This window comes from Mirounga angustirostris, unplaced genomic scaffold (assembly GCF_029215605.1).
Source record: "Mirounga angustirostris isolate CCGP_5_RB_7025 unplaced genomic scaffold, mMirAng1.0.hap1 SCAF_7, whole genome shotgun sequence".
NCBI classification, from domain to species: domain Eukaryota; kingdom Metazoa; phylum Chordata; class Mammalia; order Carnivora; family Phocidae; genus Mirounga; species Mirounga angustirostris.
Genome location: NW_026991715.1, coordinates 45,148,600 through 45,164,812, shown reverse-complemented (window position 1 = coordinate 45,164,812; position 16,213 = coordinate 45,148,600). Strand labels below are relative to the sequence as shown.

Sequence of the window (16,213 nt, the reverse complement as noted above, 5' to 3'; positions counted from 1 at the left end):
TCATCAAGATGAAAAGCTTTTGCACAGCAAAGGAAACAGTCGACAAAACCAAAAGACAACTGACAGAATGGGAGAAGATATTAGCAAATGACATATCAGATAAGGGGCTAGTATCCAAAATCTATAAAGGACTTATCAAACTCAACACCCAAAGAACGAATAATCCAATCAAGAAATGGGCAGAAGACATGAACAGACATTTTTCCAAAGAAGACATCCAAATGGCCAACAGACACATGAAAAAGTGCTCAACATGGCTCGGCATCAGGGAAATCCAAATGAAAACCTCAGTGAGATACCACCTCACACCAGTCAGAATGGCTAAAATTAGCAAGTCGGGAAATGACAGATGTTGGCGGGGATGCGGAGAAAGGGGAACCCTCCTACACTGTTGGTGGGAATGCAAGCTGGTGCAGCCACTCTGGAAAACAGTATAGAGGTTCCTCAAAAAGTTGAAAATAGAGCTACCCTACGACCCAGCAATTGCACTATTGAGTATTTACCCCAAAGATACAAATGTAGTGATCCAAAAGGGTACACGCACCCCAATGTTTATAGCAGCAGTGTCCACAATAACGAAACTATGGAAAGAGCCCAAATGTCTATCTACTGATGAATGGATAAAGAAGATGTGGTATACACACACACACACACACAGAGACACACACACACACAATGGAATATTATGCAGCCATCAAAAAACAAAAACAAAAACAAAATCTTGCCATTTGCAACAACGTGGATGGAACTAGAGGGTATTATGCTAAGCAAAATAAGTCAATCAGAGAAAGACATGTATCATATGACCTCACTGATATGAGGAATTCTTAATCTCAGGAAACAAACTGAGGGTTGCTGGAGTGGTGGGGGGTGGGAGGTATGGGGTGGCTGGGTGATAGACATTGGGGAGGGTATGTGCTATGGTGAGTGCTGTGAATTGTGTAAGACTGTTGAATCACAGACCTGTACCTCTGAAACAAATAATATATTATATGTTAAAAAAAAAAAAAGGTAGTACGAAGGGAAGAATGAAGGTGGGAAATCGGAGGGGGAGACGAACCATGAGAGACTATGGACTCTGAGAAACAAACTGAGGGTTCTAGAGGGGAGGGGGGTGGGGGGTGGGTTAGCCTGGTGATGGGTATTAAAGAGGGCACGTGCTGAGTGGAGTACTGGGTGTTATGCACAAACAGTGAATCACGGAACACTACATCAAAAATGATGTAATGTATGGTTCACACATATAAGAAAGTCTTTGAATCCAACTGTTTACTTAGTGAGTGTAATAAGATGAGAAACTGCTTGAATCTGCTCAAAATTCCCCTCCAGATAAGAAAAATACCACATTATTTCTCAATAATGAGGAAATGATATAAGACTTCAAAGTGACTTGTTCTTACGAATGTTAGAATACAATATAGAATACCAGGAAATTTTTAAAAACTGCAGCTCCGTGGTCATTTTTCCCAAAATGTTACTGGACATATCTGAGGTGCTGAATTTAAGCACACTTGACAGGCTTGAATGTTCTGTTCGTTCATAATGTGGTTCTCAAAAATTTGCCCATGACAGTTTGGAAAGTGTAGAGTATCTACTGTAATCTGAAAATAAGAGTTGACTCAGAGAACAGAAGATTTCAAAATGGGCAGAGTATTTCAAAGTAACAATATCTAAGAAAACTTGCGTTGTATGGCAAAATCATTCCTTAACACCTCATTTAATTGGTTCCAGTTACTGCTTCATATTTAGTTCTTAGCACTTGGTAAATGACAGTCCCATAAGTCATGCTCACCATTAAATGATAAGAGAAGGGGAAATCATATTTTAAGGTGCATCTAATTTACTTGTATGCAATTGGTGTTTTCCACATGTGTGTTGCCCGTATTGCATTACGGACCCTATTAGCGATATGGGAGAGATTTTAGGTGGTATTTGGACTCTTTTTTTTTTTTTTTTCTATTAATACTTGGATCATGGGGCTGGGAATAACCAACATATCAAACACATTTACCAAATAAGTATAAGGTTACCTTTTAAATCTATGTTATTTAAGTTAAAAATTGAGTCAAGAAAAATATCAAGTAAGTAATTGTATAGATTGTGTGCCAGTATGGCAAAACTTGTGGAAATCATGTCCAAATGACAGAAGTTTAGGAAACATCATATTACATAATGGTTTAATTCAACAAAAATACATATGGATAAATGACCCAAAGGAATTTATACATCTGAGGTCCATTGAAATGTTGTGGTGACAATAGACAAATAGAAGTCTATATAACATTATATGATTGAATACATCAGGTGAATGCTAGAAAAAATAGCAGCTTCTGGATCAAATGCATATTCTCCAAAGCTCTTTAGACAAGAGACATATGGTTCCTAATGTCCAGTCCTCCTAGATTCAGACATCCTTGTCAGCCTGTATAATATTATATACGTGTTTACTAACAGGAATTTGGGGAGCAGTGCGGTATCTGCTCCATTCTGAGAAGCTTTTCAGAGGAAAACAGACAACTGTCAGTTTACAAAACATTATTTCAGAAATGGATGTGTGAAAAACTGACAGAATGGAGAAGACACTGTAATATTGAATGAGTACTGTTAGTTTTTTAATCTGTCACCACCTTAAATATTACAAGTAAAAGTAAAATAAAAATTCAAATCTCAGTGACCTGATGGTACTGTGCATCTTTCTTTCTCTGTGAGCAACCTTGAGTTACCCATCCCAGAAGCTTTGAGTGTTCTGGTTAGTTGAGTACATTATCAGATACCCTACTTCAATTTGTCTTCTTTGGGGACAAGGATGATATGTTCGTCATTATAGGACTGTTATACAGTGTTTAGGAGATACCCAGTAAGTGGGTTAGGATTTTCAGAGATAGATTCTTGGAATACACAGAACATTGAGCAAGTAAGTAAGGAAAAGCTCCTGGGGCAGCACTAACCTCTTATGTGTATGTGACTCCAACGGAGTGACAGTGAGCTAAGTAATCTCACTGGGACAGAGAGCCTTCTGGGAGATGGTAAAATACAGGGCTGATTATTTTAGGAAAGTTTAACACAACATTCAGACATTACATTCTGTGATCATTATCATTTTCTTGCTGAAATGGCAACCAGAGGATATTTGATAGACCTTACACAGAAGAGAACGGTGCTTCACGAAAGTAATAGTAGTTGCTTACTTGCACTCTGTTCTTTCTTCCTTTTCCCACATTAAAATTCTAAGGAGATAAAAGATAAATCTCCTCCCGTAAACCCCTTCCCCCCGCAAAATGAGTAGTCTCACAAATCTGCTTTTGAATTTCTAAATATACGTGATTGGTGAACCTACCTTACAGTGCCAGAAATGCACTAAACATGGGACAGAACTGGGAATGTGTGACTATCCCTGAACAGTCATAGAAACACTGAAAAGCTTAAAGAAATAATGATATGGGAAGTAGTTTATTAGCATTTACCTTAAGCGGCCTGAGGGTCACTGAGAGGAGACAAAAATCACAACGGTACCTTGAAGTGTGACCAGAGGAGGAGTTGGAGGTTTTGTTGCAGTAAGCAGCCAGAGTCCCTGGCGGGATGCCTTACTACATTAATTTTCCAAATCCTTTGGGTGGGTCACAGTTGCACTCCTACATCCTGCCTGCAAATGCTAAATAAATACCGAGTTCACATCAGACTAGAGAACCAGCATACTAACTAATGTCATTTAAAGAATCAGAATCCTTAAATTATTTTCAGTCGATAATTCACATGCAAAATAACAAGTTGGCACACCCTGACGAATATATATATCCTGTATGCAAATGTTCAGAGGGGGATAGCCAGGGTGGTCAAATGTTTCTTCTCCTAGGAGCAATTCAAATCAGTGTAGATTATGTCTAGTATAATAGAACAGTTTTCATTTCAGATGGCAGGGACTGGTCTTCACAATAGTAAGAAATGTTAAGATGATAAGAGCTTCATTCCTTACTGAAGAGGGGTTAAGACCTAACAAATGCAGAGCCTTCAGTGTATAGAGATCAATAAAATTTGCATATGATTTTCAAAAAGATTTAGAAAACATTGTGCAAGGGAACAGCCTTAGTACATGTAGCCACTTGTCCAGCAGTAATATATTAGAGTTTTCAGTTTAAGCATTCCAGCGCGATCTGATGCAGCGATGTTTGCTACACAGTTTAATTTTCAAGAGGCAGTTTGCGTCTCTACAACCAAACTCGAAGCGTGACATTTCATTAAATAGGCTCAGAATAACAACTGCTAAGCCCTCAAGTTCTCTCAACTTTGCTTCTGATGAGAAATTTTAGTTTCAGTGTGGGACTTTGAGAAAATCACCTTTTTGTTGAAGGGAAGAGAAACAAGTCAGTTGCAAAGGGGTGTGTTCCTCATAAAGGTGGTCAGGGAATCTTACCCTGAATAATACAGACACCTCATTTCCCAGAGGAGGAAACAGTTTTATAAGTTTGGAGAGGTCTGTCTGCCTGGCTGGTTTACAGTCCTGGTCCCTGGCGCTGGTCTGTCTGCCCCTTCGCTTTGTAAGTTTCAGCAATTGACGCTGCCTGGCTGGGCGCTGGGTTTTTTTTTTTTTTTTTTTTCCTCTCTCACTTCCCTGCGATGTTTTGAACTGCCTTCCTACAGACGTCATACAGCCCTTGAGGAATAGTTTCTGCCTGGCGAGATTGAATGATAGTTCTCATTCACAAAGGCTTGGAGTCAGATTTTAAGCAGGGGACACAGCGGAAATTGCATTCACAGGTAAAGCACGGAGCCCAGCTGAAGTGTGGAGAGCTCTCTTCTCTCCCTGACTTCTTGGCTCCCCAGAGAAGAGTGTTTTCCTGTGGTCGCCCTGAAATGGAACTTCCCTGACAGCTCTCTGGTGTTCAGTAACTTGCAGTCATTTTCTTTCCCTTTCACTCTACCTGAGTACTTGAAGAGTGTTGGAAATCTTTAAGAGAGATTTGCAGAAAAGACAAGATCAAGAGGCTCTTTCACTGTGTTTCCCTTGTGACCAGATGAAGAATAGATTCAAAATTCAGTTCCTCCCTTGGCAATGCAAAACATAAAAGAAACTGTTCACTTCCAAACAGCCTGGTGCTGGAGTAAATTCAGCATGGAAGAGGAAAAGAGCTCCTGTGTCTTAGAAGCTTCCTTATGTTCCAGACTGGGGGCCTGAGCTGGACTCTGAGAAATTTGGATTTCTTCAAGCAGCCTCCCTTGGAAATGGAATATATTTAAAATCATCTTTGTAGAAAGACAGCTGAAATGTATTAGAATACTTGAAGACATTTTTCTTTTTTTTCTTTTTCTTTTTTCCTTTCTTTTTCTTCTTTTTTTCCCCCCAAAAATGAGCATTATTATGAAGCCAAGATCCCGGTCTACAAGTTCCTTAAGGACTACAGAGGCAGCTTGGTAATGTGCTTTTCTCTCGTGCTTCTCCCCTTTTAAGATTGACGTAACACTTGAGTCTTTAGTAATTGCTGATGAGGTTCAAGAGTTAGGTGTGATGTTAAGTCTTTGGAGGAAAGCACAGGATTGGGAGCACTTTCATTGTCTTTTTTGTGCCCATTTTTGTCTGTTCTAAAAACAGGGGTGCCCACGTTATTTTAACTCCATGTCGACTACAGTGATTCATTTGATGGTAATTTTTAGGAAGGAAAGAAACTTGCATGTATGTTGGGAGTTTAGATGAAAACTTGTCATTTTTCACTGTCTGATTTGGTCTTGTTTTCTCATGTTTCTTGCCTGCTGCAAGCAGGCGGGTAGTTGTCAGTCTTTGCCATTGTGTTCAGAAGATGTCTTGGATTTTAGCACAGATACAGATATGTTGGAGAAATTAATAATGTTACGTATCTTTAATCATATGACTAACTTGAATTTAACTATGTGGCTAAGTGTATATCAAGTTGCTTATCATTCAGTCATCTTCTATGTTTTATTTTATTAATAATGTTCCCCGGTAATGTTTTTTTGGTAACTTTAGTGTTTTCAATCTAATGAAAAGTATCTGTTTAAAATTATAAAAATTATAAATTCAGCCTACAAACAGGTGTATAGGTAAAGATACATCTTGGGTCTCAACTCATGTTGGAACTTGTGAAAACGTTTGGTTGGGGATAGGATAGAAGTAGGCAGGCAAAATCTATTATGTATTATTATACGAGTAGTCAAACACACATGCAAATGCTCATGATAATTGTGTAAGGAATTCAGCCCACATTTATGTGGTTGGGTTATCATTTGCTGTTATTGTACTAGTGTTTCATAGGGACCTAGAATCAAGAACTGTCCCTTCAGTAGTATTTCTGTGTTTTAAAAACTATAGATGCAGGTTTTCTCTTATATCACTTGTGATTCCTCATAAAAGAATATATGCAAAAAATTGTTTTAAAGAATATATGCAATAAGTTCCTCCTTGAGCTTATTTAAAGAAAAGCTCGCATCTGCAAATTAATTTGTACAGCTCTTTTATGCCAAATAATGAATACTGGGAAATACTTATAATCCTTTTATTAATTACCATAACTAATATAAATCACTGACCAAAATAAATGGGTAATCAGAATTTATTCAATACGTGCATTTTATTCATCTGTGATTTCTCTCCTGCCTATGTGAAAAACTAATCTGATACTTGAATAAATAGTACTTAGCCAACCTATTTCCCTTTCTGCCTAAACTTCCAGGAGACTTATTTTTAAATTCCAGGTTCAATGGGTAATGATTGGTTCATTTCAGGTGTCTAGTAACATTGACATCCTTTACTCCTCTGAGGTTGACAGTTTATTTTTATCCACAACTATTCTGTTATTCTAAACTCTATAAGTTATTTTCTGTAAACAAATGAGACAGTTGAAAATATATTTTAAAAAATACTAACTTGTGAATGTGTATATTGTTCCATTTAAGTTTAGATATTTTGCAGTGTTGGGGTCAGAATGGTTTTCATGTAAGAAATAGATGTCTCTTTAAGCTAAATGATTCCTAGATTTAACAGCATACTAGGGTAATACCTCTCCAGTTATTAATCTTATATCTGACTTACTAACAACATAACTGCTTGAGTACATCACTGCTGCCTCTAAATCATTTGGCCTGAGGTTGTAAGTGCTATAATTATAGTTTTAACATTTTATTACCCCTTTTATCAATTCAAATACTATGCATACTTATAGTTATATATAGTGAAATCTACATAGATTATAGATTAGGTATTATTAGAGGAAATATATATGTGTATATAGATGCATACATGCCTATATATATTTACTTAATTAAAAAAAAAAATAGCTTTTTTCTCCCTGTGCCTCTGCACCTACAGGCCCCAGAGAGCTCTGTGGGACAATGTCTTCTCCTTACCAGCTTTTCTGTTCTAACTTCTCTATCACACCATCCCCCACCCTACACCTCCTTTCCTTTTCAAATGCCAAAGACTACTTCATCCTCTTAACAGTTGACTTACCCACAAGAGAGACCCCCTGATTTACCATTAATCCCTATTTCAGATTATTTTATTTCGTTCTGGACATCTGAGTACTTTGTTCTTGGGGACCCATCTTTTGGCTTTACCATCTTCATTTTGCTTTTCTAAATCTATTTTCTGTTCCATTGGCCTGCTTTCTCCAAAACTGTCTACTTTCCTCTCAGACACCTCCAAGCTAAATGCTACCTTTGGAAGTTTTCTAACTGCCTTCTACAAGAATCCAACGTTTCAGATTACCTTTCCTTTATTTTTTCCTATCTGTTTCTCCCCAGCCAGTACCAGAAAAAGCAATCCATACCAACTTGTTGTTTACAGCCCTGATTAAATCCCTGTGAGATACAGTCACATTTTTAAAAGGGATTTCATACAAACTCCTAATGATGCATATACCTTTCCTTTTAATCCACAGACTTAGAAGAAAAGCCTTATAGTTAAAATTTTATGAATTTTGAAAAAGTAAAATAAAATCAATCTTGAAATTTGTTTCCTTGTAGTTATAGGTATCAGAAATTTAGAATATTATATAATAAGAATAAATACTAGGTTATTTCTATTTATTTAACTGGTATTTATTGAGTACATCATATGTGCCAGGTTTTAGTAGAATATGATTATGGCATTTGTCCTTTAGCTTTCCTTTAAAAGTATGCATGCATGAAATTGAGAAAAACTTAATATATGTATTTTTTTATGCTCATAAAGTTAATAAAATTAGCAAGCTCATTGGTTGGGGCATTGTTTGCCTTTCTGGTCATTTCATTAACAATAGTCTACCTTTATTTTTATTTTTTTTTTAAAGATTTTATTTATTTGACAGAGAGAGACACAGTGAGAAAGGGAACACAAGCAGGGGGAGTGGGAGAGGGAGAAGCAGGCTTCCCACGGAGCAGGGAGCCTGATGCGGGGCTCGATTCCAGGACCCTGGGATCATGACCTGAGCCGAAGGCAGATGCTTAACGACTGAGCTACCCAGGCACCAACAATAGTCTACCTTTAAATTCTATATGAGAAAGCACTGATGGAGTTACATTTCCATAAATATTTTAATTGTTCATGTCTTAAATTCAATTTTAGTCAGCAATTATATATTATAATAATACTGTAATATTATAGCATTTTGCCATTTACAAACCTATCCCAGAAATACTTTTTGTTAATTAAGACTTATGTAATTTGGTTTAAATAAGAAATGATTAACTTTCCAAATATAAATATAAAGAGAATTTTGGCTTGTAAAACTGGATTTTGTTCTTTTCTGCTATCGGGTGTTCATTATTTGGCATATACTTGTTATATTTAAGATTGTTCATTATGTGTACTGGGGAAAAAGATGCTACTGTCTAAAATATAACTGGAGTTTTTTTATAAAGCAAATTTTGAAACAGATTATTAAATATGTAAAAGTTATACTTAGGATTGTAGATATATAAAAAGTCTTGAAGGCTCTTCCAAAGCCTTTCAGAGTAGTTGCTTAACTGTGAGGGTAAAAATGACAGGAAGGGAGGTAAGGGAGAATTTCTCTTCTCTTGTCACTGTACTTCGATATTGTATGAATGTTTTCCTCAAGCAGGTATTATACCTTTAAGTTTAAATAGATTCAAAATAGAACTACCATGTGCAGGGGCGCCTGGGTGGCTCAGTCAGTTAAGCGTCTGCCTTCAGCTCAGGTCATGATCTCAGTGTCCTGGGATTGAGCCCCATGTTGGGCTCCCTGCTCAGTGGGGAGTCTGCTTCTCCTTCTCACTCTGTGATCTCTCTCGCTCTCTCTCAAATAAATAAATAAAATCTTAAAAAAAAAAAGAACTACCATGTGCAGTAGCAAGCTCATCTTTTTATGTGTAGATGTCTACACATCTGGTAAACAACAATGTGCTCAGTGTCCAAAATATGGGGAATAAGCGTTTCAATACTGAGCAGATTAGATTTTCTGAATAATATTGCTGCTCAGATCAATAAATTACTGCTTTTTTTTTCTGTCGACTCTCTTCTCCTAAGGTAAAAATTCAGGCTGGCTGAGAATTCTTATATTGACCTCAAGATGCCAGTGAAAAGCACTGAGTGGACTAAAACCACCAGTTTTAGAATTGAAAATAAAAAGATGTAACAATATTGATTAATATTTTGGAGGGCAAGTTACTCATAACTGCCAGTATCCCATCCTCAACTGTTTCCATTTTTTTTTTTTTTTACTTAACTTGCATATTTTAATCAGTGGTTGTAAATACCGTTTCTGTGCTCTGCTTCACTTAACATAGTGGCATTTTTTTACTTTTCTTATAACAATACTTGTAGCTTTCATTTTATTGGGTGTGTTTTGTGAATGAAAACTCTGCGGAGAATTTTATATACAGTATCTTATTTTGTCTTCATAACAACATGGAAAGAGTTGTCGATCTACATTTTGCAGAAGAAGAAATGAGCCTAAAATATGAAATAACTTGGTCAAGGCAATTCAGTTTTCAGGGAAGGCTGGGATCAGAACTCTAGTGGGCCCGCTCCCGAGACTGTTCTTTTTACTTCAGCATGTTGCCTCCCTCTACTGTCTATGCAATTATCGTTTTAATGACTGTAAAAGTGTCCATCTTGTGAATATATCTAAACGCAGGAAAATATTTGGTTAGATATTGAGGAAATAAATTGGAAGTTGTCTTTTTAGATGTATGATAGCCTGTGAAGTTTAGGGCTGATGATGGGTGTTGAAAACCGCTGTTCGAAAGATGCCTGCAATTATAGCCTCTAGGCTAGATATTCTCTTTTGGTGGCAAATAAGTTCCCTATTATAGAGAAATAAAGAGCAAAAATTCAATGCCTCCCAGTTTTGAATAGATGATCTTTCTTTGTTCTCTGAAAGCTCTGTAAGGCTTCAGTTTAGAAATAAATACTATATTTCAGACTTTGTATGAAGTTTTTTACTGTTTTAAGTCAGCTTTGAAAAAGGTACAGAATCTTCTTTCCTATACCTTTTATCTTAGAAGCATTTATGAAGGGGAAAACAAATGGAATTTGCATACTTTCTCCCTGTGCAGAATACTCTGTGACATGACTTAGGTTGGCTCAGAGTTTTGACCATATGATAAACTTTTCTGATCCTCTTGCTTAAGCTTGTATGACCTCTGTTATATAATAGAATTAAAGATACATAGCTTTTAAGAGAAGTGATTAAGATCCCTTGAGTATCATTTATTTTTTATTTATTTTTAAAGATTTTATTTATTTATTTGACAGAGAGAGACACAGGGAGATAGGGAACACAAGCAGGGGGAGTGGGAGAGGGAGAAGCAGGCTTTCCCCGGAGCAGGGAGCCCGATGCGGGGCTCGATCCCAGGACCCTGGGATCATGACCTGAGCCAAAGGCAGACACTTAACGACCGAGCCACCCAGGTGCCCCCCTTGAGTATCATTTAAAACATAACTAGGGAAGCACAGATTACAGATATGTATAATCTTTAAAGTCGTAAATTATGAGATTCCCTGAAAAAGCCCTTTGTCCTTTGTCCACCCTACTTCCAACTTGCTGTGTCCCTGGAGAAGCCACCTAGTCCCTTGATAGCCACGTTCACTCACTGTAAAATAAAGGGATGAGCTAGATCCATGAATTTCAAATATGCTTTTTTCAATGGAACACTTTTTATAAATGAAATGCTAATGTAAATAAAGTGAGTATATGTGGAAGATTTAAAATTATATGTATGTTTGATACATAGAGGTAAAATTGTTAAAACATACATATTTATGAAATACATAGGTGAGAATACATAAACATATATATAACAAAATCACCACTGAATTTGCACCTTTCTCCCCATCCCAAATCCAATCCCTGTCCTCGCAATACCTCTAGGGAGCCCTAGGGTTCCAAGGAATATTGTTTGAAAGCTAATAAACTACTAAGATCCTTTTTAGTGTTACTTTCTGTAGTGTTACCCTTCCACTGAAGAGCCATTCGTGTTTTCTGTACCCCAGCATGGACTAGGATAAATTGCTGGTAGTAAAACTTTCTGGGAAGTTCAAATAACAACAGTTCACATATTTCTACCTCAGAAGACTGTAAAGTTATGGGACGATTCTCATTTCGGAGAAATCACAGAAGAGTTGTTTAGACTTGTTTCAGATGGGAAAATCATCACTGATTAAATATATGCTATAGCTGGAATGTCAGGAATTCAGCATGGTGGTTGGTAAGGAAATGCTGAATCGGTAGCTAATGCTTCTGAAGAAAGGTGTTTTAGTTTGGGCATTTCATAATGGGATTCTCAACCCACTTTTTCTGTCATGTCACTGGTGAATAAAGTTCATAGGTAATGTTGCCCCATGCGACACTCTCTTCAGGGACATTGCACTCTGTAGGCTCCACATTAATCGAACTAGTTGTGGTTATCTGTGCAGTTCCCACTTTTTCCTCTCTCTGGCCCTCCTCTTTTCCTCCCTGTTGAGCTGGAGCATGCCATGGTTTTGTCCCCACCAGTGAAATTTGCCTTTTAGGAGAGGTAAAGTTTTGCTCACTTGTTAATCCCTTTGTCAGTCATTCTAATCATATAGTAAATTTTATTAAATCAGAAGAAATGAGGACATGAATGTAATCATTCATAATCAACCACCAGAGGAGTGGTTAGTTGTGTGTCCACCCAACTGTCATTAGCCAGATGAGAAAGGTAGATTCTAAGATGAAGCTGAAAGGAAGAATGTTAATGAGGTCTTCAAGGAGATTTTTCTTAGGAAAAGATAACACTTATAGTATAAGTGTTCTGAATAATACTAGTTTAAACATATAGAATTGTTAAAGCCTGGATGAAGATATCAAGAATGGGACCTGGGGGCTATTAACTAGGTTGGTGAGGAATGTAGTCACAAAGAAAGTATAGTCTTAGTTAAAAGCCAACATAGATTTTCTTAGGAGCCCTCCCAGAGATTATCCAGCTTCTCAAGAGATGAAGCTGAGGTTTAAGATTTATTAGAAAATGGATAGTGGAAGTATGGTATATTCTAGCCAAAAGCACCAAATCTCTCCAGGGATCAGGGCCTACAGAAAGGAGTGGGATATTACAGGGGCAGAAGACAGTGAGCGTGGGTAGGGTACTATTAAGTGTAACCATGTGAACTAATGGGAGGCTGTGCAGATGCCTCTCAAAATGCCTTGCTCCGTGGTCAAGTTTAGCATAAAATAGGAAGTCCTTCAAAAGAATGGAGAATAGGGAGAAGCCAGAACCCACGTATGCAGTCTCTTAGTTCAGTTTCTCTTAACCGGGAAATATCAACTATATGTATTTATTATTCACCCTCAGCCTTTTAAGGAAATTGTCTCTCCTAGGAGCATTCTGGGGGATGGGTGAAGATGTGAATTGGGGAAGCTAAGCTAAACTGTTCTTCAGAATAAAAGTTAGAAAAAAATATAAAGGAAACATTGTGGATAAGAGCTGAGGAAGTGTGGCTAGAGAAGTTGGGAAGATCAGAAAGGAGGCCAGTATGGAAGAACTCCAGCCAGTCTTGCACCAGAGTTCCACCACGCAGAGCCCTACCCCATTTAATCACACTGCCACCTTCCGGGCAAAAGCTGTTATTAATGGATTTGAATGTCGAAGACATTTTATCCCTTCATATCTCAGTCTTAAAGACTTATGCCCGGGGGATGGGGGATGGGTTAGCCTGGTGATGCGTATTAAGAAGGGCACGTTCTGCATGGAGCACTGGGTGTTATACGCAAACAATGAATCACGGAACACTACATCAAAAACTAATGATGTAATGTACGGTGATTAACATAACATAATAATAAAAAAAATAAAATGTTAAAAAAAAAAGACTTTATGCCAGAGTCAACTGCAAATCTTCTTATTTTTCTACCACACATGAGGGAGAACAAGAAATTAGAAAAGGAGAGACTAGAATATGTGCACATCGGGACTGCAGCTTCTGAAACTTTCTTACAGCAAACAGCCCTGATGTTTTACAATCCACACAGTTAAGACATTTTATTTATATCTAATTCGAATCTCCCTTGCTTAAAATTTAACCCACTTCTTCCTAGTTATCGGTGGATAGAGGGGTAGTGAATCAAACAATAAGTAGATTCTTCTTTAAGACGTGAAAACTGCTAGTAAGTGGCTGTGGTCTTTTCTCGATTCATACTGCACAGTGTTCATTTTGGATTGTAAAGTAGATGGCGCCAGTGTGACCTGTTAAAAAAATGTTTTGTAAAACATAGTTTCAATATGTAATTGTTTTCAGGCTTCACACACAAGAGTGTTCCCATTGTACCTAATTCTCCTTCTTGTTTGCAATACATCCAAGATGAGAAATTCAACTCCTTTTAATTAACATGCATGAAATACTCATATATATCTGGAAGAGAGCAAATAATACCTCCTAACATCCATGATTTCATTCTATTGCAATGTGGCAACGAATTCTCTTTGTGTCAAGGAATTTGTATGACTGATACTGTTTTAGTTAGGATAAATTACTGCAAAGTGCGTCCACTTTTAAGCAGTGGCATTCGAGATTGCGAGTGGGCATTGCCGTAACGGTCGCTCCGATCCTACAGCTTTGTAGGATAACAGCAGGTAACGGCCTGGTGCCTGGACCACCGGCTAGCTAGGACAGCAGCTCCCAGGCCTCCAGTCATAGTCCGAGCAGTAGCTGTTGTAGTGACGGTCGCTACAATATATTGAGTATCTACTGTTTGTCAGACATTGGACATGGTGCTTTACACAACTTAGCTCCTTTTGTCCTCAAAAGCACCATAGGAGGTACAACTGAAATCACACAGCTTATAAATCACGGAGCTAAAGAAAAAATGTGGTCTCATTCTAAATGCCAGGTTAGTTGTTACCACTGTTGTTGTCCTTGTTTTATTGACTTCTCTCCACTTTCTGAACTGCCTTGGTGACACAGTGTCCTGCCTCGTAGTATTCCAAAATAGTCAGTTGGCTGTGACGCATACCTTTCCTTCCTGCCCTAGCTTGGTCGTTTCTCCTTTTACCCTTGTGCATCTCAAGAACATCTTTATATTTTGTCTGCCTTCTTTCTTGAGATTTGCATACAAGCCTTTAACCATGGGCCATAGACATGTATCAAGAAATAGAAAATGGACTTGGACACAGCTCCCTTCTTTGGAAATCTAGCTAGTTTCTGACACGTTCGGTTTATTGACTCTCTCCCTCAGTCAGACTATAAACTGCACTGCCTTCTTCCTCTCTGGCATTTGATCAGTCCGTAGAACCATAAACCCTTTGAAATGAAAGGGACCACAGAGAGTAACCTATAATCTAATTCTCCCCATCCCTGACCCCATTTTGGAAGCAGAAAAGTTTTGCTAGTCTTTAACTTTTCTAGTCAAACAAGGTCAAGAAAAACTGTTAGAAACAATGTCAGTGCTTATGTGGCAAAGGTTTATATTGGAGAAATATTTTTTTAAAAAACTCAAAAATGAAGTTTGAGGTCAAGTAAAGAGTTAAAACTTAGTCTATCAGGGAAGTGTGTGAAGGCAGTGCTATTATAATTTGTATGGGACTTTAATTCTAAACTGTGTCTGTGAAGTTAACTAATACCATGATAAGCATATCATCACTTCTCACAAACTGGATTGGAGGATTATGCGTAGAGAGGTGTGGAGCTTGAGGCCCCAGCAATCCCCTGAAGGAAACTCAAGACATTGTTTTGACCAAAGTCCTCACCAGACAACTGAACCTGATCATTAAATTTTTTGGAACGCACATAGTTAACTAAGTAGCTAAAATTTATGTCTTGAAATTCTAACTTCACCCCTTTCTGCTCCCCCAATATAGTATTCACGGCAAAAAAAAGGGTGGTAATTGTTATTTACTGAATGCTCTGCTGTGCGTTTGACAGGAATGGTCCCATCAGGTCCTCATCATAAATCCTATGAGGTTTCTTTTTTTTTTTTTTTTCCTTAAAGATTTTATTTATTTATATGACAGAGAGACACAGCGAGAGAGGGAACACAAGCAGGGGGAGCGGGAGAGGGAGAAGCAGGCTTCCCGCGGAGCAGGGAGCCCGATGGGGGGCTCGATCCCAGGACCCTGGGACCATGACCTGAGCCGAAGGCAGACGCGTAACGACTGAGCCACCCAGGCGCCCCAATCCTATGAGGTTTCTGTTACTCTTTCTCATGTTATAAATGAGAACACTGAGGCCTTGTGAAGTAAACTGACTTACCCAAGGTTGCGTGGAAAATAAGAGAATTTCATGGATTCATGTACCCTGAAAAATTATAAAATATCACCTTTAAGGATGATACATATATTCATATGTCAGTTGTGTTACTAAACCCACTGTCCTTAGCACAGTGGCTGACTTCTGTGAGCACCTAGGAAATGTTAGCTTGTGTGATGCATTTTTCAAGTTTGTGACTTTTCGTGTGACTTTTTAAAAAATCAAGAACTCTGCATATGAAAACTGATTTCATCTGTAAGGGCTCTTTCTCCATAAGGCAGCCTTCTTGGGCACATCTCAGAACTGAGCACTTACACAAAGCTGGGTCTTGTGAATCAATCACACCAGCACTGTGATTCAAAGAAGACTTCCTTCTATTCCAATGGGTTAAAGAAATAAAGGACACCGAGAAGGTGGGAGTATAAGAACTGGTCAGCTGGAAGCTAAAACAGCTCTGATTTTGTCTTTTAAAAATTGGTCAGCATCCTCTAGAGAAGGAGTTCCAGCCGGGTTTGAATCTGAAAGGAAGGGCCGGTGCCTGGGCCTTATCCCTGGGTGCAT

At 38.0% G+C, this 16,213-nt stretch overlaps 1 protein-coding gene across 8 annotated transcripts in view; it reads left to right on the top strand.

Annotated features, from left to right (window-relative positions):
• PDE4D (phosphodiesterase 4D) overlaps positions 1-16,213 on the top strand; it is a 745,734-nt gene that overhangs the window by 443,830 nt on the left and 285,691 nt on the right. Inside the window, exon 1 of one of the 8 annotated variants that reach the window (XM_045895268.3) lies at positions 4,624-5,409. The exons of the other annotated variants lie outside the window; for them this stretch is intronic. Within the exon in view, the coding sequence (XP_045751224.1) occupies positions 5,345-5,409 (65 nt within the window). The 5' untranslated portion in view covers positions 4,624-5,344. Of the gene's footprint in view, positions 1-4,623; positions 5,410-16,213 lie in introns of those variants that run through there. 8 annotated transcript variants of the gene reach the window in all.